This window comes from Caloenas nicobarica, chromosome 1 (genome assembly GCF_036013445.1).
Source record: "Caloenas nicobarica isolate bCalNic1 chromosome 1, bCalNic1.hap1, whole genome shotgun sequence".
Taxonomy (NCBI): Eukaryota; Metazoa; Chordata; class Aves; order Columbiformes; family Columbidae; genus Caloenas; species Caloenas nicobarica.
The window spans coordinates 144,574,692-144,599,144 of NC_088245.1; the positions used below are offsets into that span (position 1 = coordinate 144,574,692).

Here is a 24,453-nt window from a genome sequence, read left to right on the forward strand (position 1 = left end):
AAATGTGTTCCACGTGAATCTGGTGACTTCTGGATTATAAAACACCGTATTCCTAATACTTGCATATTACATTCTTTTTTTTGTATGTGGAATTTTCATTTCATATTCATGTACAGGCAATAAGGTGATGTTTCTGCTACTATTTTGATAAAACTTTTATGCTTTCTTCTTTAATTGGATGAAATGCTCAGCAGTATCAGTATGGTACAAATATTTTGGTTGGGATGCCTTATTACATTTGGGGGACTGAAGTTTTAAAAATTTCTGAGAAATAAATTGCTAGAGGCCTTTTAGAACAGGCTGGAAAAGCAGGGATAGCTGCCTTGATTCTTACTGGGGTGGGTAGATAAGTGAGGTTGGCCTTTCAGGGTGCTTTCCAGCCCTGCAATTCTCTCTAGAAATGAAAAATAATGCATGTTCCTAACTCATTTAACTGAAATAAGCAGTAGTCAGCTCAGTTGGTGATGTGGATCTGCCTGTTGATCCATATGCAGTTGAGTCAATAGCCAGAAAACAAGTAGGACGTTATTGGTTGTGTTAAAATCTGACTTGTTCTGAATACAGCTAGAGAACTAATGCTATAAATACTTAATGTCTTAATTCAGCTTTGCTCCTTAGCAATCATCTCTCCTTCCTCTGAAACACAGCAGCAGAACTTAAGTTTAATAATTAAAATTTTAGAATTTAAGTTCTGCTTTTCAACTAAAATAATAACTACAGCTTTGTCAGTGTAATCTTTCATTAAATTATTTTCAAACAGGTTTTTTTTTGGTAGCAAAAAATACTGTGTCAGTTAAAAAGTTGAAGTCAGATTTAGATCTTGGTAAATTGCCCTTGATTCATAACATTGTAAGGGACATCAGAAACCAGCTCATATACAACAGTAAGAGCCATTTTATTGATGTAACTGTTGTACAAGCAGAGGTAAGGCTTCAGTATACTGAATGCCAATTTTCCAAAGGAAAAAAATGTATCTTTCAAAATAAAGGATGAATTTTCATAGTAAACAACATACTACCTTATTTCTCCACCTGAGAGTAATGGAGAGAGTGAGGAGATCATGAAAATAGAGAGGTTTCATAGCAACCCAGTTTGCAATTTTATTTTTTTTCCTATTTTTTTTCACAATTCTTCATCAGCATTAGCTGCAAGTGCTGTCAACCTCCACAGGAATCTAATGGAAAGGGAGTAGAGGGTCAGAGAGTGCTTTCATTTAGAGTTATGTATTTACCTGAAACTAAAAGGAGGTTGCATTGTTGCTATAGGTCACACTTTGAGGAGGCTGTGAAGAACTTGCGAGCAAAACTGCTTTTGGATATGACAGCAAAAGTTATACCTGACTGACAAAACATGCATGCTTAGCAGGCAGCTGGTGTTTCTGTTCTCAGTTTTTATTCTGTGTATTTCAGAATTGCACAGTAGTGAATGGCTGTACATTTGGACAGCCTTTTGACCTTATTTAGTAGAGTTTGGCACAGTGCTTTGTTGTATAATAGGTGGTTTGTTTGCTGACAAGGAGCACTTGGGAGTGTCTCCTGTGGGTCTGTCTTTCAATGCAGGGCTTTAAATCCCAGGTTTGTGTGCTCTGAGTCTGGTTTGAAAACTAGTGGAAATAACTTGAGCAAACTTTAGCTCAAACCACTGTGTAGCCATGAAAGATCCAGTTAAGAGTGAGAGTTTGTCTCAAAAGTTCTTTCTCTGTGCTGGTGCCAGCTCTTCTCAGCGATGCATGACAACCACTTGCTATGCCAAATATGGTTTCATTTAGGTGTGCTCCATCTATGGAGTTTACAAATGTTCTTTGATGTCCATTTGGAGAAAGATGATGGTCAGCATCTCTGTATCTACAGTCTTAGAGTAAGCAAACCTCCTAAATCTTAAGAATTGCTCAGTTCCTGTCTAGACAAATGGAGAGTATTTCAGTGTTTGAGGTTGGCATCAGCAGAGATGTTTTCTAGGATTATGAAATCTTATTTAAAAAAATAGTGATACTCGGATTCATGGACAACAATCTCAATATTTTGGGATATTTTTGAAAAAAGCATGATTCAGATTTTTTTTTTTGGATGTGCTAAATACCACAGGTATTACACCTTGGATTTTTCCTCCCCAGAGGAATAATTACTCAAGATGCTAGAAATTCACGTGTTCTGATCTCCTGGTCTGGTTGCCAGGTACAATTCAAGTAGATGGAAGTGTCTGTGCCAAGTCTGTATGTGAGCTCAATGCAATTGGATGTATGCTTCAAAGAACAGATTTTTGGCAAATAGATATCAACAGATTTTTGTTCTAGGACCTTGACTCTGAGAGTTGCTCAGCAAGCCATTTATCTGTATGGTTTTCAAGGACTTGGCTTAAGTAAAAGCTATTGTTCTAGGATGTCTTTCTGAAAGAGTTTTTACACAGAAATGTCAAAGTTCTTGGAGTTTAAATATTTAAACAATCCTAATCGATCACTATATTTTTAAGGATTTTTTTCCTTTTCTTTTATATCTTCCTCGAGTACCTTTCTTTTGTCACAAGTTTTGATTAAAAGCTGTAGAAGTTAATAGAAATTACACATTACTCGAAGTAGAGAAATGGGTCCTGCTGCCTGTGGCCTCTTTCACATAAACTTGTGAGCTTTATCCCCCTCTCAATTCCTTTGCTGGAGACCATCACCTCCCGAGTGGTTAAATGTCTGCAGTAAGCATCTTCAATGCAATGAACAGATGTGTGTAATAACCAACTAATGTTTTGCTAGGTTTTGCAATGGAACAGGTATGGTTACTGCTCCTGCTGACGATTAAAGTGCTTTCAGTGACTGCTCAGTTCAATGGATACAACTGTGATGCTAACCTCCATAGCAGGTTTCCTGGTAAGTGTTTAATAGACATCTTTTTCTAATGGCTTCTTTATTGTCTTGGTTCAAAGCAGTGCTTATTTTTAAATACAGAGCTTTAAATCTGTCTGAAGCTTGAGGGCAGGACCCCACATTGAGTTTTAACTATCGTGGTGACAATGAAACTTCTCTAATATTGTGCTTTACTTTCTTCTTAATCGCACAACGGGTCAAATTCGGCCTAGTAGAAACAAATACAACTCCCCTTGCATCACTGGTGTTTGACCTGCTTTTGCCAGAGGTCTATCCTGCCCAAGAAGGTCACCAGAGGTCATGTTGTTGGAAATGTTCTCTATAGATTTAAGAGTCTGAAACTTCTGGCTGGATTTTCTTTCATGTTTTATCTGGATAAGAGACTATAATTATGTCCTTTAGTTAAATAAATATATGTCTATTTTTGAGCAAAATGAAGTCAATGGCAAAATTCAGTGCCTTATTACAACATTAAGTGCTTGGTTAGGAACTGGTGAAGCCATGCGATGTATCTATGTATGACATACACTCATGCCTCTGGGAAAGTGGTAATTAAGTCATTCTGGGGACATCAGATATCTAGAGCTGTTAATACAATGAGAGATAGAAATGAAATTTCAGTCTTAACGACATGTGTATCAGGGTTTACTCAGCTAAAGAATGTTTTTAGTCTCTGTTACATTGCTTATACTTCCTGCCTCAGTTATTTCTTGGGCAGAATAATAATAATTAAAAAAGCTGTGAATACTGGCTCGTTCACATCTTGTGTGTCTGAGGTAGCAATCAAATTGAACTGTAGAGTGATGAACTCTAGTATTGTGCTGTGATACCTTTCAGTGTTGTTGATTTCTGAATAATACTGATTTTGATTTTTTTTTTTCAGGAAGAATCTGCCCTTTTATTAACCTAAGTCAGCAGAAAGCCTACAGTCTGTTTCCTGTGTTACTTTTAAGTGCTTTGTTGACATAAAGACCAACAGTGGGATTCATTCTTGTTCACTTAATCGGTGTGAATATGAAAAATAGATCTATAAAACGTGCAAAGAAGAATATGTTGTCTCTATCCCTGACAAAATAACTCTTTAACTGAGTATTTAACAAACTACTTCTATATTTCCCTTCTTAATAAAAGCTTTACAGGCTTGCCTCAAATGTGTGGGTGAATTGTGCCCGCTTGCCTCATATCTACCTTTTTAATGTAATTGTTTTTCTGTTTCAGGCTTCTTGAGAGGATTGCAAGAGCTAGAGGGAAGTTCAGATTCCTCTTTCTGTGCTTTTAAAGTATTTCTCTGGTCATTTTTCACACCAGTCTTGTGCCAAAGTTTATATATGCAATGTGATACTCATTCATTGAATCGAGCTCTTATTGTGGGTATTTTGGGGCCACTTGTGGTTCTGCCTCATGAAAAAGGGTCATATCAGATTCCATGTTTGCCAAATCACAGGGATTTGGGAGAAAATCTGCTCAGGTTACAAGTAAACAGATTTTTTTTTTAAGTAAATGCTAATCACCCTGCACTACTTATAAGAGCTGAAAGTCGAGTCCTACTTGCTCTTGTTTGTGATCTCAGGCAGTAAAGATTCAAAGGTTGGTATTTAATCAACAGTCTTAGTGCTGATTTTGAGAAGTAGGAAAGAAAAATAATTCTGCTTGTTAGCTGTGCATTCGAGATAGAGGTAAAACTCAGAAAACCCTTTTGTCCCAAGATTTGAGAGATGTTATTTTCAGTACGCAAAAAAAGACTGCTATGAAATGGGCTGGGGCTAGTGGAGCCGAGTGAGGCTGCTGGAGCTCTGTTTTCAGGGTTCAAAAACCCCAGAACATGGCTGAGAGCGCCTCTATGGGGTAAGGTGGCTGCCCTCATTACGCTTGCTTCCCCAGGTTGCTCAGCCCAGGCTGTGGCTTTGAGGATGCTGGCCTGGCTGCCTCCAGAACTCAAATGTAAGGGGAGTGGCGAGAGAGAGGTCAAAAAGGAGAACATTTCAAAACAAGCATCCACTGGACTTAGATACTGCTCACAGGGCCTGATTGTGGATAGGACTCTCTTCCTGTTCCTAATTTGTTCCACATGAGAAGTCTTCGTTGTTGTCAGTTGAAATTCCAAATGTGGGGTGAGAATGGACTTTCTTGCTGAGGTCTGTGGTGTGCAGACACCAGAGAAGCCATTGGGGTTTGCTCTTTTTCTTTAAATGCTGTGGAGAACAGAAGTTTTTTTCAGCAAATATGAGAAATTAAGCCTTCCTAAAGGAACCTTGGACATCATCCATTTTTTATTTGTTTGTGCTTTTATCATTCATTGCTTAGGTGACTCTTGCATAGGGATAGTGCTGCAAGAATAGGATGATAAATAATCAGGCAGGACCTTTGTTTCTGCAGTTCGTGGGTTTGTTTTAGTGTGTAGGTATGCAGTAGTCAGCAGGAATGAAGAAGAAAAAAAAACCCTATGTGGTAGATTGAAAATTCTCTAACGTTTTATACCAAAAGCAAGATGTGTTCTAGAGAGTATATAATAAGGTCAGATCCTGTTGTCCCTCAGAGAGTTGCCTGGAGAAAAAAGCTTTAGTTCTGCGTTGCAGGAATGGACAGCTTTTGGAAGGCTTCTGGGGAATGGAGCCATTGTAGTCTGGCTGTCTCCAGGTGGGAAAAGCACAGTTTTGGTTCAGGGAGCTCTTGCTGTAAGTACATACCGAAAACTTAGTAGAAGCCAAAAAATACTGCAGCTTTTTCACATACACTATGCATTTTAATTCACTTTCAAAGCAATGATTTGATCAAAGAGGCTCATGCGGAGAAGCTGGTTTTGAACGATAAATGTCTTTGCATGCCTCTTCTGGTGGAATTACTTTTGTCGACTGTGTTCTGTGGCAAACTCGTGTCCTCTACAGGTTTTTTGCTGCCTGCTCTGGGGCAAATCTTGGCAATGTGTGGAAGGGTGCCAGAGCAGAAATGAGCAGTGGAGCTGTCAGCATTTGGCTCGTGTTGCCATGGGTCTGTCCTTGATTCAAGATGGTCCCTGTTAATGTAGTATCTATGTACCTCTTGAGCTTTACTCTGTTTTGCACATGACGCTCCTGTGAGTCCTGTTGACTAGAGATAGTTTGTGTGATTTGAGTCAGAAAAAGGCCAAGTGCTTTGCCTGTATGGAAAATCTGTGTCAAAGAAGTCATCATATTTAAGGCCCCATCAGCCAGGTGACCTAACTTTCAAACCATCGGTCCTCTCTTACTCGGAAAACCAGAAGCTTTTACTGCAGGAATGCAAGCATATTTTGTTTAAACTTATACATATATAGGAATTATATTTACCTCTCTAAATTAACAAGAAATTAACTAGAGCTAGATATTTAGCATCTAAAGGAGCATTAGGTCTGTTTGCACCTGGTTTCGGATTAATATCTGAATAAATAATGTTTTAATTCCAGAATGGACTGATTTGGCAACAATACTTTCTTGTAAAGTAGTGGGTAGAAAAGGTTCAGTCTAGAAAGGTAATTTATCCACCTGTATAGCACAAAGGTGTTTTTATACTGTATGGTCTCGTTTCCCTTAGTGTCAAATGAGAATTTTGCAAGTAGTAACGGCAGCTTAACAGGTACAGTAATATCTTGCTTTTTAAAAGACTTGAAGGGAGTTATAAAATTAATGGAACTGCTTTATGTTACATCTTGAAATTTGTTACAATCTGACTGTTTGTGCATTGGTCCAAATAAGTGTAAAGACACGCTTTGCCATTTGCCTCTTTGTACTGTTCCCTGTACCTCAGTATATCAATTACATGGATCATAACAGTCCTCAAGTAGTGAATACAAAGGCATGCTTTTTCTTGATTTTTGCATGTAATGTTAGTGGAATTATGTATATGTATGAACTAGGAGAATTTCATTCCAAATCACTTCAGTTCCTGTTTTGCCTCCAATACCTTTCTGCCCAAATTTACACCCTGTGTATTACATTTATCACCACATTAGCTCAGGACAGAGTTTTGTCTGTTATTTCCTGTGCTTGTTTGTTTTGGCTTTAAAGCCACCATTAAAGCTGTCTACATTAAACTACTTGTGCTCTTGTATCATGGGGAAAGAGCTAGTTCATTATAATGGAGATTTCATTTCCTCTCTGTTGTGACAATGCAGTGGAACAATTCATTTCAGCGGGCTTAATGGTATAGTATTGACTGAAGTCCTTCTGCAATTTTTAATAGCACTTTAATCTTTAAACAGATGTAATAAATGAATTGTTAGATAAAGGAATAATGTCTGTGTTTACCACGATGCAGTATGTCTTTTTGTAAATCACTAGGCGAAAAAAAGCAGTCCCCCAGTTGTCTACAGGCACACGAGACCTTATAGAAAAGCTACATTACAGCTCTAAAGCCAAACAAACTGTTGCTTGTGCCTATATTCTTACTTGATGCTTTTCTGTTCAAGTACATAAAAATCTTCAGAACTTTTGAATAAAAGGTCAAATTAATCCAAAAAGGTTTTTTTGCTGTTATTCAAAAATTGATCAGTTGTAACAATTGCTGTTTTCTTGGTCTTTTGTATTGTCATAATGTACAAAATGAAAGATTGCAAGACGCTTTGCAGTATCAATCATTGTCTTTCAAGAGCCAACTGATTTTTCATTACAGCTAAAGTTGATGGTTCTTAAAAAAAACCCAACTTTAAAGATAACATAATAAATTGCAGTGGTATGCTGTTGATTGTGCTTCAAAGTCTGCACAACCTGAGACTGCAGTCTCATACAAAATAGACTCCAGACAGGCTCAGATAAACACACTCGACTTCCATGCCAGAGTGGGCTGGAAGGCAGAGCTTGGCCTCTTGAATTTCTCAAAATCACTGGAAATTTCTATTCCAGAAAGGGGCTGTTTAATCACACTCCGAATGTTTAACCACTTATGTTTTTTTCCACTCCCTTGCAGTGCTTCGCTTTATGATGTGCTACTGAATGATTTCCTGGGGAATTTTGGAATAATGGTTTTGTTGTGTGGCATACTATGTTATGACATCAGTTCTTGTCTTCTCTTTAGCAAAGCTGTGGAGTCAAATCTGTTCTTCAGAATGATGCAATTCTGACCTTTGCATTCCAATATTTTGCTGAGACTGGATTATAAAAATTTATTTAGTCATAAGTTACAACACTAGAGTAACTGCTACAATAATTATATGGAGATTAGTTAAAATACATCTTCTTACAATGTCTTTCCCTGTATTTTTCTTGCAGCTGAACGAGATATCAATGTCTTCTGTGGAGTACAGACAATTACTATGAAGATAAATTTTTGCACAGTACTTTTCTCTGGTTATTCTGAGACAGATCTGGCACTGAATGGGAAACATGGGGATGCCCACTGCAGGGGTTTCATCAATAACAACACCTTTCCAGCAGTGGTCATTTTCATCATCAATCTGAGTACTTTGGAATCCTGTGGAAACACTTTAGTGGTAAGACAAGGTCAAAGTGAAATTGTAGCATGGCTGTTTATGCATAGCATCAAGTGAATGACCTTGACAGTGTTATTTCTTTTACAGATAATGTTTACATTGTCTTGCCCAGCTAAAAATATATTCCATTCATCAAAGAAAACCAGAGAAATTTGGTAATTTATAACCTTGATTACTAAAGAGAAAATGTGGTGGGACACACATTTGTTCTCTGATTAGGAAGTATATTTTTGATTTTACTATTTTTCCAGTGGAAAAAGTAGATTTTTCCAAGCCATTTTTAAAACTTTTGCTGAATACATCTTCAATTTCGCTGAAACTTTAAAAATACCCACTTGGAAAATAAAAGTAAAATACTTTAATAGTTGGCTAGACAGATGAGACTTATAGTCTGGGTACCTACTTCTGTGCTCTGATATGAGAGGGGCTTGCTGACTGATTGACTGATCTTGTGTGTTCTGTGATAGGGCTGAACATCTTTGAGGGAGACAGTCTGGCCAGAGGGCCCAACCCACAGTAGACACCTCTGCTAGCAGTGCCTTGAAGTCTCGCAATCAAAGCTCAATATGTAACTGCCTGGCAACAAACTGAAGTTTTCGAGCAAGTTTTGAAAGTTTGACACACACAAAAAAGGGCTATCCAACCTATGTGCTAGGTTCATGCTAAAAATGTCAAGATGTGGGACCAAAGTTCGGATTTGCGTTTTCAGCTCTGATCTCTTAGTGTGCAGCCACTCTGTGCTGTGGTGTTTTGCCTGGTTGCGTGACTTCAGTGTCTACATTTTATGTTGCCGTTCCATGTATGGATAATGCACGTCTTTGTACAGCTGATGACTAAATCTGATCCTTGGCTCTGGGTGAGATTTTGGAGCTAGAATCTGATCCAGAAGCTGACTTTGAAATCTGTTTTGTACCACTACAATTTCATTTTCTTCAGTGAAGCTATCTCACTCTGAATGGAGGGAGAGGGGCAGGTCAGGTCTCAAAGTTTCTAAACCAAGGGAGAAGAGAGTTGTACGGTTTGTGTGTATATGACACTGTACAAGCAGTCGTGACTTGTATCAAAGGATCTGTGGGTAACTTACAAAAACAAGTATAAAAAAGTATTATTTTTAAGTCTTATATCTATAATTCATACTTGCACTTGATGATACTTACCAGTTTTCGTAACAAACTCCCTGTTTTCTCTTGCTAATATTTTCACAAAACTGGGCTGAAATGTTCAATGTGCTCTATGACCTATTTGCTTCAGGCTGAGTTTTGTTTTAAAAGTTCAACAAAAACCAGTTCAGCAAGTTCAAGATTCTCTTTTCCTGTCTTGCCTGAAAAGCTGTAGCACTTCCATGACTTGCAGTAGAGGAAATTGCCAGGAAGCAACTTTTTCTGGTTCCCGTGGAGTTGGTCACATTGTAAATTCCCTGAACTTGCTATTTGAGTATAATTTTAAGAGCCCGAGGTTTTTTTAAAAAAGTCTAATCTGGTAAATGCAAATAATTTGGGCTCCCTATGAAGCCCCCCACAAGGCTGTACAGGATACAAACACAAGGTAGCAGCTGCTAAAAATATAACCAAAATGTTCCTCTCATCCTCAGTTTATGCATGCTGTGCAACAAACAAAGTGGATAAAGGAGCAAGGAGCATTTCTTATCGTGTTCCCCACACTTGGGTAGTACAATCCCATGCATTTCTTGGCTATGTTTCACAGCAAAGACCTTCAAACTCATTTGCAATAAAAGTAAAGACAGTTCAGGCAGAACTCAGGTAAAACCCAGGTCTGTTTGTGGTATGGCAGACGCAACTTTTTATTTTTCAGGGTGGAATGGTGAGAAACTAAAGAGGGCTGTAGTTGGCTATGCTACCTTGGTGCTCCAGTCTGTGTTTTTTAGGCAAGGAATAGATCCTATGAAATTTGACTTTCATAATTTTCTTGCCATTTAGCAAATGTCTAGGTATACTATTGCAAAAGTGCATGGCTGTATCTGTCTTGTAGCTGTTTTTTCTGTAGTCAAAAAAATCAAAATACCGCTGGGTATCCTGTGCTACTCAGTGCAAAATCTTGCAACTTGTGCACCTCAGGATGATTCTTCCATAATGAAATGTTTTAAGAAATTGTATATTCTAAAGCTAATGAAAGCATCTGTTTTGCTAATACCATTATACAAAATAAATGCAATGGTGGAAGTCCAGTGCCATGTTAATTGGACTTACTGTGTATGTGCCTACTGAGAAATTGATTTCTGGTACTCATCTGCTGTTTTCAAACTTATTCAGATCAGTAGCTACAGATGGAGTAGGGCTGGGCTGCTACCAGGAGGAAAGGGTGTCCTTTGGTTTTCTGAGAGCTGCACGTTACTGGTGGCTCTGCACACTCTGTCAGCCTGAGCAGTGCAGGGTAGCTTGTGTCCAGGGACTGAATTAAGGTTGTATTGGCATTAAGTTTGTATTGCTTTTCAGCTCTTGCATTTCTGACAGTGTTTCTTTGCACATAGTTTATAATTTAGATTTAGAGATGTATAATGTAGACAGAACCACAGACTCGAAGTTCAGCTATTTGGCTAATAAAGTACATTGATTTTGATATGTCAAAGGCAAAGCTCAAGAGTGACAGAGTTGTTTCTGTAATAAAACTGCTTGTGTATTGACTTCATTATTTCATATGCAAGCTCATCTTAAGCTAATAATTTTTAAATGTAATAGAAAAGTTCCTTCAGCTTTTCCTGGTAAGTTACGTGAATTCACTGAGAATGCTCAGAAAAAAAAGTGTCTACAAAAAAAAATACTTCCAGGATCCATCAGGTTTTTTCAAATGTTGCTCGAGTTTGTGTTTTAAGAACAGGGATATCACACATGGAACATGTTATTAAACTAAAGTCACTTTTGAAGCATTTCCTGAAGATACCTCTTGGTAAATTATGGATTAAAGCATCAGTGACCGTAGGTATCTTTTGTTCCACAGTTAACTTTCTGATAATAGTTGTTTTCTGTCTCCCTCAATAGGTATCCTCAGCTCGTGGTATTAATGCTTATGGAAATACCTCAGTGGTACAGATAGGTAATGTTTCAGGCTATATTGATACTCCAGACCCACCAACAATTATCAGCTACCTGCCTGGGCTTCTGTACAAATTTAGCTGTAGCTATCCACTGGAGTACTTGGTTAACAATACTCAGCTTGCTTCGTAAGTGTGCTTTTCATTCCTACATGTTTCATTCCCATGTTTGTGTAAGCTCATATGTACGTGTATATTTGCATGTATGCCTAAATATATGTCTGTGCCATAGCAGTATTGTCAGCATAGTGGTTTTTAGCTGCACAAGAGAAAAAGGAAAGCAAAAAAGCACTGAAAGAAGAGGTGATGCAAAATAAAAGAAAATTCTGTAGCATTGTTGTATGAAATAACATAGTTTTTGAAGAGCTGCCTTTATGAAGAGAGCCTTAGATACTGTAAAACTTCCCTTGAAATTCGAGTGTTCTGCGGGCAAAATAGTAGCAGCAAAAAAATGGGAATTCTTCATGAAATAATTTTTAAGCAGGTGAATATAGTGTGCAAGAGAAAATATTTCCATGAGTAAGCCTTGTATATCATGAAAAGTGGGTTCCTTTTTGTCACATTGCCTCGCTGCTACTTATTTTTCTGATTCATGTTTTCAACAGTATCCATTACTTTCTGCATAGTTAAGGTTCTGTCAGTCTTTCCACTACAAATTCCTATTTCTGAAGTTTATAACCCAAATGCATAAATTATCTCCTTGTGATATATCTCATTGCGGTTTTTAATGAAAAAAACCTTAAAGTATATAAACACAAAAATAAGATATCTTTCTTCATGATGGTTTTTGGTTTCTGGTTCTGTTGTAGGTCATCAGCTGCTATTTCTGTGAGAGAGAACAATGGTACATTTATCAGCACTTTGCATTTGTTACTTTACAATGTGAGTATAAAACACAGTAGCATGACCTGGACTAAACTAATCTCTGCACTATGTAGGTACAAGATGGATTAGCAGAGCAAAGTATAGAAACCTCTTCATTATTTGCTATTCCCTTCCCACTCCTCCTGTGAATGGGGCATCTTTCATCTCTGTGTTCCTTTGTCCTTTTTGTTTGTGTCTACTTGTTGTCTTGTTTTTATATGGCTAGTCTTTGAGGACACACACAATCTTTTTCTCCTGTATTTATACAGTTCCTCAGTTTACAGCTCTGGCTTTCAGGTTGTAGTGCCACATGACTCATCAGTTGTAGTAATAGTAATTATACTCCGGAGTGCATGCTTGTGTTTGCATTTATGTTGTTTATGTGTGTGTATGTGTATAGGTACACTGTACTGATACAGAGAGTACTCTGTAGAATTCTGTAAAATATTCCAGACCCGCTACATTAGCAATAAATGGTAGGACTTTCGCCAGAGTATTTTTATGTTCAAGTATCATCAGAATGTTTTGATCATCTGTAATTGTAATGAGGGATGTAGGATTTCTTCCAAATCTATAGCTCACTGCACTTGTTGCCTCATTGTATGGACTTTCAAGACTTTAAGGGTTAATAATTTTAACAGCTTTCAATTAACTCTGCTTCCATGCGTTTTAGATAATTTAACCTGAATATGCATTATTATAAAAGCCTTTACTACATAAGTATGGATGGAGACAGTAAAATACGAAAAATGCACGGACCTCTGCTTAGCATTAATCCTGAAGTTATATTTTTGTGTTGATTAAAAGTTTTATTCATACATTTTAAATACCTTATTTAAATATCAATTTTTTTAATCTATCAAGCAACATTTTTGTAAATTATGAATCTTATTTTTTTGCGTTATTATTCATGCCATCATGACGCCGAGTTCTAATTGATGCAACTGATTTAAAAGTCAATGCTTTATGCTTTGAACATAATGAGCTATAAATATTGTAACAGGACATTTTCCAAAGGCATGCTTAAAAAAAGCCCTGTTTGTTTGACAGAGCAGAGCTCCAAATAATCTATGATCTGTTAAAATAAAGATTATTCTTCTCTCATTTTTAAAGAAACCTGGGACCAAAAGGATGGGGCAGGGTGAGGGGTAGCCAGATTTCTCAGTCAGGACAATCATTGACCACCACGTGTTTGCTGCCTCTCGGGGCCCAGTTCTGCACACAGTCAGGTGTAAGTGCTATTGATGCTCGTGCTGAGCACTTGTTTTCCCTCAAACACCATATCCCAAGATGAGCTTTCATCCTCCCTACCCCAGTGAGTTTACAAGTTGACCATGAGCAGTGGTGTCACTGTTGGAGAGTCATGGTTTTGGCAGGGGCCTTGGGACCCCTTGGTATTGGCAGGGGGTTGTATACAGATGTGGCTCTTGACTGTGAGCAGCCAGGCTTTAAAGCTTTAGCTGTAATCTTATTTCCCTGGAATTGGCTCTTCATCTTCTCAGCTCACCCCCATCTTCCCTCACAAGGTGATGTCTACATTTACTTTGTGGTGTTAGTGTGTGTTATCATTAGGAAAGTCAAGAGGAACCATTATGATAGACTCAGAAAGACTTTAATAGAAAAACGTTTAATGGGCTTTCACAGAGCCTAAGTGGCTATGTGCTTCTTGGTCTTGCTGTAAATGTCTGTCTAAATGAATAAAAATTCCTCTTTAAGAAAAAAAGAACAACTATGGAATATAATATTGAGGGACTCTTTTTTAATCAGTTGCAAAATGTGACAGACCTATGTAATAGAGAAATGTATAATTAATTTTGAAGAAGGCAAACTTAACTGGTCTCACTTGAATGACTCTTCAAGGACTTGCTCCGTGTATGTTGCAGAGCTGGTCTGTGTGTGCATGTGTATGTCCCAAGGCCTCCAATGCTGCAGAGATTGAATATTGGGTGTGCTGTGAATTTTGGAGTTGTTCCCTTTGAAAAAATATTTGATGTATGTGCTTAGTCCTTTTTGTTGCTGTCAGCTGCTGCTCTTGGTCTTGCCTGCCTCACTGAATCTGGTCAAAATCCTGTTTGACAAAATTTTTCTTATGTATTGAGTGTTTCAGCCACTTGTAAAAGGTCTCAACATGCTGAGTCCCTGTGCTTTCTGGATTAGTAAAATATTTGACATAGGTGGTGTTAGCAGTAAGTGCATTTTGATATGCTGAATTAACTTCTGTCACTCAGATTTGTTTCATGGCATTGTTGCTAAAGTGACACTAATGGTTCAACCTTTGAACAAGAAACCAATAAACCAGCTATATCTATGTAGTAGTATATGGAGAAATCCCAACTTTTATTTTCTATGCAGCTTTCTTGAAACAGCTTTTTTGAAATAATAGAATTTAAATGAAAATGTTTATTTGTAGTCTTCAACAAGCTAACTTCCATAGAAACTACATTTCGCATAATAGAATGTGTCTGTTCTCCCAGACTGCATCTTAAGATATGTAAAACCTCATGGCATTGCTATCTCCAATAAATTGGATAACCTTCACAACCTTTCCTGGGAAAAGGTACACCAGGACAATCCAGTTAAGCTCCTCCTTTAGAAAATCAAAGTAACTGCTACATTTGCCTGTAGATGCTGGGATTCATAGATTCCCCAAAATGGTTGCATAGGATAAGGTCAGCCAAGTGTTGTTGATTGTTATAGACAAATGTGTAGGCAAATGCTCTGGCACTGCTTTTTGCTTCTTATGGAGGACAAAATAAATGACTGTCCTATATAGAAAGGTCAGAAAAATTAGATGGAAGTTCAGTCTGTGGATGCAGATGGGTTGTTAGAGTGGGATTTCTGGTACATTTTTTTTTTCTTTTTCAGGATTCAACCTACAGCCAGCAGCTCCTTATTCCGAGTACAGGTTTACCTTTGAAAACCAAAATATACGCAGCTGTAAGAGCAACTAACCTTGATGGCAGGTACCATAAAGGATGTTATTTCTTGTCTTGCTTGCTATTCAGCTCTTGGATTGCAATTTTTTCTGATATAGAAGCAACTGTCTTTCCTCATAGCCTTTCGTATGTTAAAATGATGGTTGGTGTTTGACAATCACTGTCCTCAGCTGGAGAGTATCAGGTCCTTAATGGTGAATACATATCTTGCTGCTGTTCTCATTATGAAAGTTTTTCTGAATTATACCTTAAATGTTGTATTGCTGTTATTTAAGAAGCGACCCCTGTAAGATCAAGTGAGAAACCCCAGGGCTTCTAAGAGTGGAATAGTTTTGATTTCTAGTTGTATGTGGCCATGACTTCTGAGAGGAGGTATAGAATGTGTGTTGGCTTGCATGAAACCAAATTATTTGATTTCTACAATTCTGCAGCTATGGTGTGCTGTTTAGTTTTGTAAGTTGTGGGAAGAAATAGGTGATATGTTGGGAATGCAGGATGATTTGTATGTGACCAGTTAAATAGAGTAACTTGGCTTCAATGTAACAGCCTGCATTATCAGTTTGTATGCTTGCCTGTACTGTCTTTTATTCTCTCTCACTCACTCTTGAGCCCTACTCTTAACATTGTCAGTTCCCCTCATCTATCACTTTGTTCCCTGTGCAGGTGGAATGTTTTGATGGACTACTGTTACACCACGCCATCTGGTAATCCTAGTGATGATCTTCGATATGATCTGTTTTTCAGGTAGGTCCTGTGCAAACCCAGTGTTTTCTGGGTCCTTCCTTCAGAAAGCAGTTAGAAATCTCTCCAATAGCAGTGTTCTAAACTGCCTGGAAAGTCTAGGTGCTATTAGCAGGGAGGACCGAGGGCTGGGCTTACAGATAAAGTATCAGGACTTATCTTGTTTGTGAGCATAAACGTAGAAGCAAGAGAAAAGTCGTAAGAGTTATGAGAGTAGAGAAGCATATATCTAAAATGGCTCTTCTAGAGATACCATTAACATCCAAATTGAACGGCTAAACTGGCCTTTATTTTACCAAAGGTACTTTTATGGTGAATGACAGTGATATAAAACATCTTAGACTCCAGTTCAGGAAAGCAGTTAAGCAAATGATTAAAGATAAATAGATGCTTCTGCTTCTACTCCCAGTGATATCATTTGTTTGAATTGGAACTTTGAATAACACGTTGGCAGTATCTCAGATTAAATCTTATCAGTGATGGTTGGTGGAGAGATAGTGTCTTCATTTGGAGTTACCTGTCTATACTGGTTAGCATACCTGATTACTTTATGCTCCAGGCCTCAAGTTTCTTTAGGCACTGAAATTAAATAGTAGCTTGGTTATAGCTGTAATGTTGCAAAACAAAACATGATGTTTCTGTAGGAATGCGTTTCAGCACAGGACCGTGCAACCTAACAGGCAGATTGTGGCTGCCCATGGTGGACATCATGGCACCGTGCTCTTTTCCAAGGAACTGAAGCACTGAACTTGCTACTTAAGTTGTCTTATTCTCGGCTAAGAGCTTCCAAATGCTAATCATACAGCTGCTCATCCTAGATTTAATCTTCTCTAAAAAACTAGCTGTGACAAGGACCCGCAGACGACTATAATTGAAAATGGCAAGAGCCAAATGGGCCGGTTTTCCTTTGAGGTGTTTCGCTTTGTGAAGCACAAGAACCAGAAGATGTCTACGGTCTTCCTTCACTGCGTGACAAAGCTGTGCAGAGCAGATGACTGTCCCTTTCTTGTGCCGGTAAGTTTCCATGGCTGAAAGTTGCTCTTAATTATCTGGATATAAAATATGCATGTTGGGCTTATTCTGCATAAAAATGCTATGGAAGTTTGGATGGCAGAAAATAAGGATGACTTGTAGAGTCTGAACTAAGAATGTTTTTTGTGTCTGAAGGAATGTAAAACAGTTGAAGAACAGGGCACAGAATATTGTCATCTGGAGATAGAATACTACTAGACCTGCAAAATAGAGGTTGTTGAACACATGAGAAATGACCTCTTTGCCCTTTGGTTCTTAATTCATTTTTTAAAGTAGCAACTCTGAGACAGCTTCAGACCTGAAATTCTTAGTATAGCACCTAAGAAAAAAGATATCCACAATCACAGTGGATGAATAGAAATATCTTAGAGTTTATGGAAAACTTAAACTATAGTAAATGCCACTATACTTACAAGGAAAATTTGGAAGAGTTTCTGATAGTGAGAAGAAAACCAACTTACTACATCCCATGTAGTTTATTTCTGTCTCCCTTATAGTCTGGACACTGCTATTTTGTTGAAGTTAACGAAGTTGCATCAATTCAAAAATTATTGAATTTTAGTAGTGTCAGGAACAACAAATATATTTTGGAAATTGCAACATTTAAATAAACATATAAACACAGAATATTCTGGGTTGACATCTTCGGAATGCAGTATCATTTCTTATTACCATTTGGAATTTTAGAATGCTATCAGTTCAGTATACTTCTGACTTTTTTTACATTTTTATGTACTTCTGTGTTACACTTTTAAATAATTCATTGTTCCTATTGAATTGATACTCTGAGGTTTTTGAAGTTCTTTCACAAGAAGTTGAAATTAAAGAAATGCTCTTGGTTGAAGCATATTTGAGTACCCAAGATTAAAGTAGATGATAAGTTAGAGATGTTAAAGGTGGATTCCAGATGACAGAGTGCTGGAGATTGTTTTAATGTGGGTCATTGCTATTTAGAACTCCATAGAAAATATGTGAACTTTAACTTGAGAATCTTGCTAGCATAGAGATGGTAGCATGCTGTCTGTGCCTAGTCAAGCAAAATGCATTTGTTGGGGAAAACTGTCTGTAAACAAAGCTTTGGGAAATTAACTACTGAAAATTTAATATACTATGAGAGGGATCTTGTACACAACAGCAATGTAGTTCTGTAAACAATGTGAGGCAAAATGCATTGGGAAGCAAGGCATTTATAAGATACACTTCTAGGGAATATTGCAGCTGGTTTTATTGCAAAGTAATTTAATGCGTACTAAGAAATAAAATAAAGGTCGTAGTACTGCTTATAAAATAGTTTACATTAAAGCAGGAAGCACAGAAGAGCAATAATTCCATTCCACTCTGAAACTGACTTTGTTTTGATTAACTGCTCAGATTTGCAGTAATAGAGAAAGAAGAGATGCTGGTGGGAGGACAACTTGGAGCCCTCAGAGCACCTCTGGCAATGCTGTAATCTCTGCTGGCCCCATCATTACGAGGAGTGGTAGGAATAAGCTAATGTTTCATATGGAGGGCAGAAATTTCAGAAACCTGGGGAAATGTTTTGCAGTTTAATATAAATTTGCAGTTATTCAGAGAAAACATGTATTCTCCATGAGTTTGCTGGGGGTTTTTTTCCCCTACTGTCAGAGTTCTTGGTAAAAATTTTGAGCTAATATTTCTGTTAGTCTCTCACATGCTTCCTCCCTACCTCAGTAAAATCACTGTAGGATACTGTTATGCGTATAAGGCCACTATAAAAGCCCAAACTTGGTGGGTTGAATTTTGCCAGATTTCACTGAAGATGATGGAATTTGAGGCGCTGTGTTCAGTGTTGCAATTTAATTTGGACAGCTAATGAATATTCATTGTCACTTTTGAGTCACCATTTCTTCTACCTTCACCTGTGGGGTTTTTATCTAAGTGTTGCATAAAATTAATACATGCTATACTTAGACTTCAGCTATAAGGAAGAAATAGGAAAAACACATTGTAAATTCTAAGCAGAGTGGGCCAAAATCTACTCCTTTATTTCCAGACTGAAATTCCATGATTTCCATTTTTATTGCCAAAGTTTAAGACGACAAAAAAAAAGGCAGCTCTAAATGAAACCTGTAGTCTTTGAAAAGAATGTGTGGCTGCTGTTGACAAAATAATAAAAATAAAATATTTTAATAATGTTTAGGAATTTATGTTTACAGATATGTATAAGTAGTTGCAGTTAAGCAACTGATTTCAGCAGTCTTATATTTAGGAAGCTGAGAGAGGGACCAGATCCTATCTATGAAAAATAATTGAAACTTGTGAGAATAAAGCAAAGTGGTTGTGCCCACATATACAAACACAACAACTGATCCACCAGAATGGGGAACCATATAACAAGAGACAATTATTGGAACCTTCTGTTATAGGCAACATTCCTGCAATGAAAATGAGCGTTATTTTTTCTGCATTATACATAGTCCCAATTGAGTTGCTGCTATCTGATTAGTCGAGAAAAAGTGAAAAGAGCTAAGTTCAAAGTTGCATATGTGAGTAGTTTTGGGAAATGAATGACAGATTTGCTCAGAGAAACATGTATGCTAGAGAAATGCTGCCTTAGGCAGGGAGTGGAAGCTAGACAAAGTTTGTTATATGAGCAACTCTTATTAGGTAATATAGCTTATGATTCAAACGCTGCAAATGCTATTTTTACAATTATAAAAAAAGTAAGATGCTCATCAGTTACCTTTATACACTGCATAACTTCCAGCAAACAGAGATTTCTACACAAGTGTTTAATGACTCCAAAGGAAGGATAAATGATTTTGTAATTTCTTGACAACTGTTGAGGTTTTTTTAAAAAATGAAAACATGAAAAAGGCTGGAAAAGGGAAATAATAATTTAAGTGTCTTCTACTTGAGGAATATGGATAAAGCTTTTTAGATTAGCCATATTTCTGCATCTCCATAGTACGCTTTTGGAGTGTCCCACTCCTGTCAGAAGGATGGTTTAATGGGAGTACTCTGCAAAAATGGGATTCAGTTATGAACTCTGCCATTAATTTCCTGAGTGACATTGGGCGAGTCCCTTAATCTGACCTGGACTACGCTTTTCCTTCTGGAGCAGAAAGAGGGAGTTAGTATTTCCTCCCACTGTCCCTCCCTATTGTGAAAATAAGTGCATTAAAAATGTGATGCTCAGAAATTCTATAGTCAAGGAAAGAACAATGGGAAAGTAATGAGAGAACTGGAACAGAACTACCCTGTTTCCCTGAAAATAAGACCTACCCAGAAAATAAGCCCTCGCATGACTTTTCAGGATTTTTGAGGATGCTCAAAATATAAGCCCTACTCAAAATATAAGCCCTAGTTACAGTTCATTAAAAAAAGAAGTCAATGTAAATAGTGTCCAGGCAGCTATGCATGTGAAAAAAAAAAAAAAAAAAAAAAAAAAGGCATCTTTTGGAGCAAAAATTAATATAACACCCTGTCTTATTTTTGGGGATTAGGGTATGTGGATGAGGAGTGCAGGAGTGCAGTGCTGGCTCACCTGCATGGAGGCACTTATAATATTTTCAAGGCCAACTCTGGTCCAGCCTTAGTACAGATATATTTGTACAGAGCCCATCAAACCAGCTGCACCCAACTCGCCGTAGTATTTCTGGCCAGGATTAGGGCTGCAGTGGCATGGGTGTGCAGCTCCTCACTTCACTCATTTAGGCTGGTGCTGCACCTGTCCCAGTGCCAGTCCTGTGCCCATCGCTGTCTGCAGAGGCACCTCAGGTCAGCCAGGTCTCCCCATTAGTCTTGTCACCCGTTGTTCTGGTAACAGCAGTGTTTGTGCAGTTACCTTTGTAGGACCTGAATAGGGCTACTGTAGATGAATAAGTGGTCCTTCTGCATATTTCTGAACTCTTTATTGCTAACATTTTGTTCTTTTCAGAGAAACTTTATTCTTGTTTGTCAATCTAAAATAAGTCATTATGGGAGACATACACAGAAAATGTTTTAGTGTCTGTTTATAGAAACAAAACTGGTACCTACTTGTGAAGGTGAAATTGTGTAGCTTTTGATGGATGTCTCACTTAAACTTAGAAGACAGCTGCTCAATACAAATGTATACGTGAGCTGTGCTCACAAGTTGCACAAAAAAAGTAAAAATGGTGACAACAAATGTTATTCTGAGATGGACAATGGTAATAAAAACTGAAGACAACATACAAATGTTTCCCTGATTATAATGACACTGTGTAACTGCCAAGAGAAAAGTGAGCATGGGGAAAGGGTGGTTTTGTAATCATGCTGATGTATTTTTCCTTGAAAAACTCAGGTTAATTTTTTTCATATGCAGATCTTCTTGTAATATGATTAACAGTGAGGGCACATGCTTATGGCTGTATTTTTATTGAGGGACAGGATAGAACTGGCCACCTTTTCAGTTAGGAAGTTCCGGCATTAAGGTGTGGGTGGTTTTGTTTGTTTGGGTTTTTTGTTTATTTGCTTTTTGTTTCGTTGCTTTTGTGCCACAGAATACTAAGTAACTTCATATTGGTTTGCTCACATTAAAAATGAAGCAATGTCACATAATTAATGCTGCTGTCTTTATTCTACCAGAGATATTAAAAGCTACTAATCAATGCTGCTAGTATAGCTGATGTGCTTTGGAAATAAAGTTAGGCCTCTTGGCTTTTGTGTTGCAAGAAGGGAAGAAGGTAGGTAAAATATAATGCATCCCACTTTTGTTTTATACAGATGAGACTCCAACCAACAATTCACAGCTTGGTAAGTTAATCAGAATTCCAAGAAACATAAAAGAAGACTTGAGTGAAAAAGAACTGAGGAGATGAACCATTTTGATTGAGCTCCATGCACTGAGCTGAAATGTTTTTTCTTTTTGGCTTGTTTTTGTCATTTAAATGAGTCATTACTGACATGTTAGAAAGAAAGCAATTGGTGAATCTGGAATGCTCAGTTTAATTTGTGTACCCAGCACCACCAACATAGCAACTTCTAGCTCCTGTGATGAAAATGAAATGAAAATCTGTTGCGATGGTATATGACGGTGAGGGAACATTGCAACTGCCAGATACAAAGTCAGACTTAAGCAGTAAACTCTGCCCATGCAGAGTAGACCAGCAAAATGGTTAGCATGGTACAGTCCAGCTCAGTTCACAGCTCAAAGTCAGAAGAGCTCTGCTCCTGTTCTCCTGGCATTTAATGACACAAAGATCCTATGGGGAATCTGGGATAGAACTTCTGGTCTGCTAAGGCAATGGAGGAAATAGGCTGCATGGGAGATCAGGTCTCTTAATTTTTAGGGTGCTTCTCCTTTGCGCACTTGGAGAGCTTGTTTCAGCCTGTCTGTTCCTGTTCTCTGTTGGTAACAAGGAGTAGCTAATGACTAAGATGGGATGGTGAAGGCAACCAGGAAGTCCATTGGGCCGTTCCCCCTCTTGTTCATAACAGGATCAAGTGGCACAAGCAACCTATCCTGTCCTCTGAACTCTAATACTTTTTCTTTCTCCTTTTCTTAACTTAAACCACATAAAAAGCAGCTACCTTTCTTTTCTAGTATGGAAACAAAGTTCTCCCTGAAATGAATTGCTCTCAGGTATGTTCCTACGCATGGGTATCATTAAAATAATAATAATTATTAAAAACCCCAAATTCTCCATTTGCTGTACACAGCTTGCTGTGTTAATGGCTACTACCTTTCCTTCCCATGCAACGGAAGCAGCAGCCCTCTCTTCCCATCCCAGAGCAACAGCCTTTCCTGTGCCTGTTGCTGTCCCAGTGGGGAGTGTAGAGGTGGAACGAGGTGGGACTACTGCTCTATCGGAAAGAAGACATGTAAGGTCAGCAGACAGCACAGCGTTGAGAAGGGGAGGGCAACTTGATTAACAGACCTGACTTTTTTCAGCTTTGAGGAGGGAGGGATTGATGGTGTTGAAGGCAGGTGGCTGCTTCTGGGAAGAGCGGTCTGGTTGCCCATGTAGAAGCTGTGTTGTCATTTCGCCTCACTCTCCACCACTGGTAATGGCAAACAAAGCTCTTAGAAAAACACACATCAGTGCTTTGGTGGTGCACTCCACTCAAATGTTTTTTTTTCCGTCCTTCTAGAAAAGATGGTACAGGCTGGATGTGTATGTTCAAGTGTCCAGGAATTGGTCCATGAACAGCCTTTAAAGCTACACTAAATTGTAAATATGTTGCCTCTTCTCTCTGAGAATTAATAAACATGTTAAGCCTTCTGCGAAAACATATAGACAAGCTTAGAGTAGCTCAGATATCTTGTGCCGGATATGCGTGCTAAGGATTTATATAACCTTCAAATTGAGATATGGATAACGACACTGGGGAAGAAATCCTTTCATTAAATTGATTAGGCCACAAATCCTTATACCTCTGCCTTGATAGTTCTTGGACAGTGATAGTCTTGCCTCAAATAGCACAGGTCAAGGTTGGTCACTAGCATATGAGAGGTTATGGCCTGCAAGTATCCTTACTGTCTTTATCCCCCAGCATGGTGGATATTGAAAGAACTAGTAATTGTTTCCAAAGTACACTTAGATAAGCTTTATCCACGCAGGCTAGTGCTTATTCTGAAGTACTGTTTTAGTCACTTCATTGTAATTGTTCTGTAAAGAGTGTGTTGTAATGGAAAGACAGAAGTGTTTGGCACTGTTGAGAGATGGTAACCACCTGTACACTTTTGTTCTCCTTGCAGCTCATCCAAATGGACCTCCTTTCCAGCTGAACTCAGTCACCAGTGCACTGATTTCAGGTGTTGTCGTCCTAGGAATCACAAGCATTTCATTTTTTGTATGTTCCCTAACTCTTCTGCACAGAAAGTGGCCCAACGGTTCAGTCTTGAGTGGCATCCGAAACCCAGTTTTCAACTGAAAGTGATGATTTACTTGCACTTTTTCTTTGGAGTTTCCTTTCTTGTCCATGAAGTATGATTCCATTAAAAGCTAATATTAAGGCAACACTCCAGCTGTATCCAGCTTCTCTTCCAGCTATATTCTATATTTGTAGATTTGCTAAATGTTGTTGTGTAAGTAAGAAGCAGTGATACTGGTAACAATCCTAGAGAATTATGAGAATCTCAATTGTGTTTGTGATCAGACTGTATGACATTATGCCCATGGGTGTGCTGACAATAGAGCTCGTGTCTCCAGCTTCCCAGTAAGGTCTCAAAGCTGAAGTTGCTGAAGATGAGAACCTTTCCAAGTATGCCATCCATATACAAAACCTGACACATTCAGAAACATTCATAACTTCATAAACACCTAAGATAAGGATCACTTCTATTTTATTATGGTATTTTTCACAAATTTGAGAAACAATTGTGTCTCAGGAAGAACTTGTTTTCATCTATCTTGGCTAAAAATAACCCCAGAGGGACTTGGAATAAGTGACTTTGGCTTGTTATTCATTTGGAAATATTTTCTTGGATATATCTTTCCATTGAATTGTGGCGATGTCATGTGAAGGACATAATCTGGTTGGTTATCTTTGAATCAAATATTTTAGAGCAAACTGCAATTGGTCCCAGGGAACAGTGCTGCAGTTC

At 38.0% G+C, this 24,453-nt stretch overlaps 1 protein-coding gene across 1 annotated transcript; it reads left to right on the forward strand.

The window, feature by feature from the left end:
* Positions 1-2,739: 2,739 nt before the first annotated feature.
* ZPLD1 (zona pellucida like domain containing 1) lies at positions 2,740-23,780 on the forward strand. Its single transcript, XM_065657944.1, has 10 exons — positions 2,740-2,857; positions 8,077-8,297; positions 11,294-11,475; positions 12,156-12,228; positions 15,076-15,173; positions 15,810-15,890; positions 16,730-16,901; positions 18,291-18,399; positions 21,630-21,659; positions 23,605-23,780. The coding sequence occupies exons 1-10, from the start codon at positions 2,752-2,754 to the stop codon at positions 23,778-23,780; spliced, it is 1,248 nt and encodes a 415-aa protein (XP_065514016.1). The 5' UTR covers positions 2,740-2,751.
* The last annotated feature ends 673 nt before the right edge of the window (positions 23,781-24,453 follow it).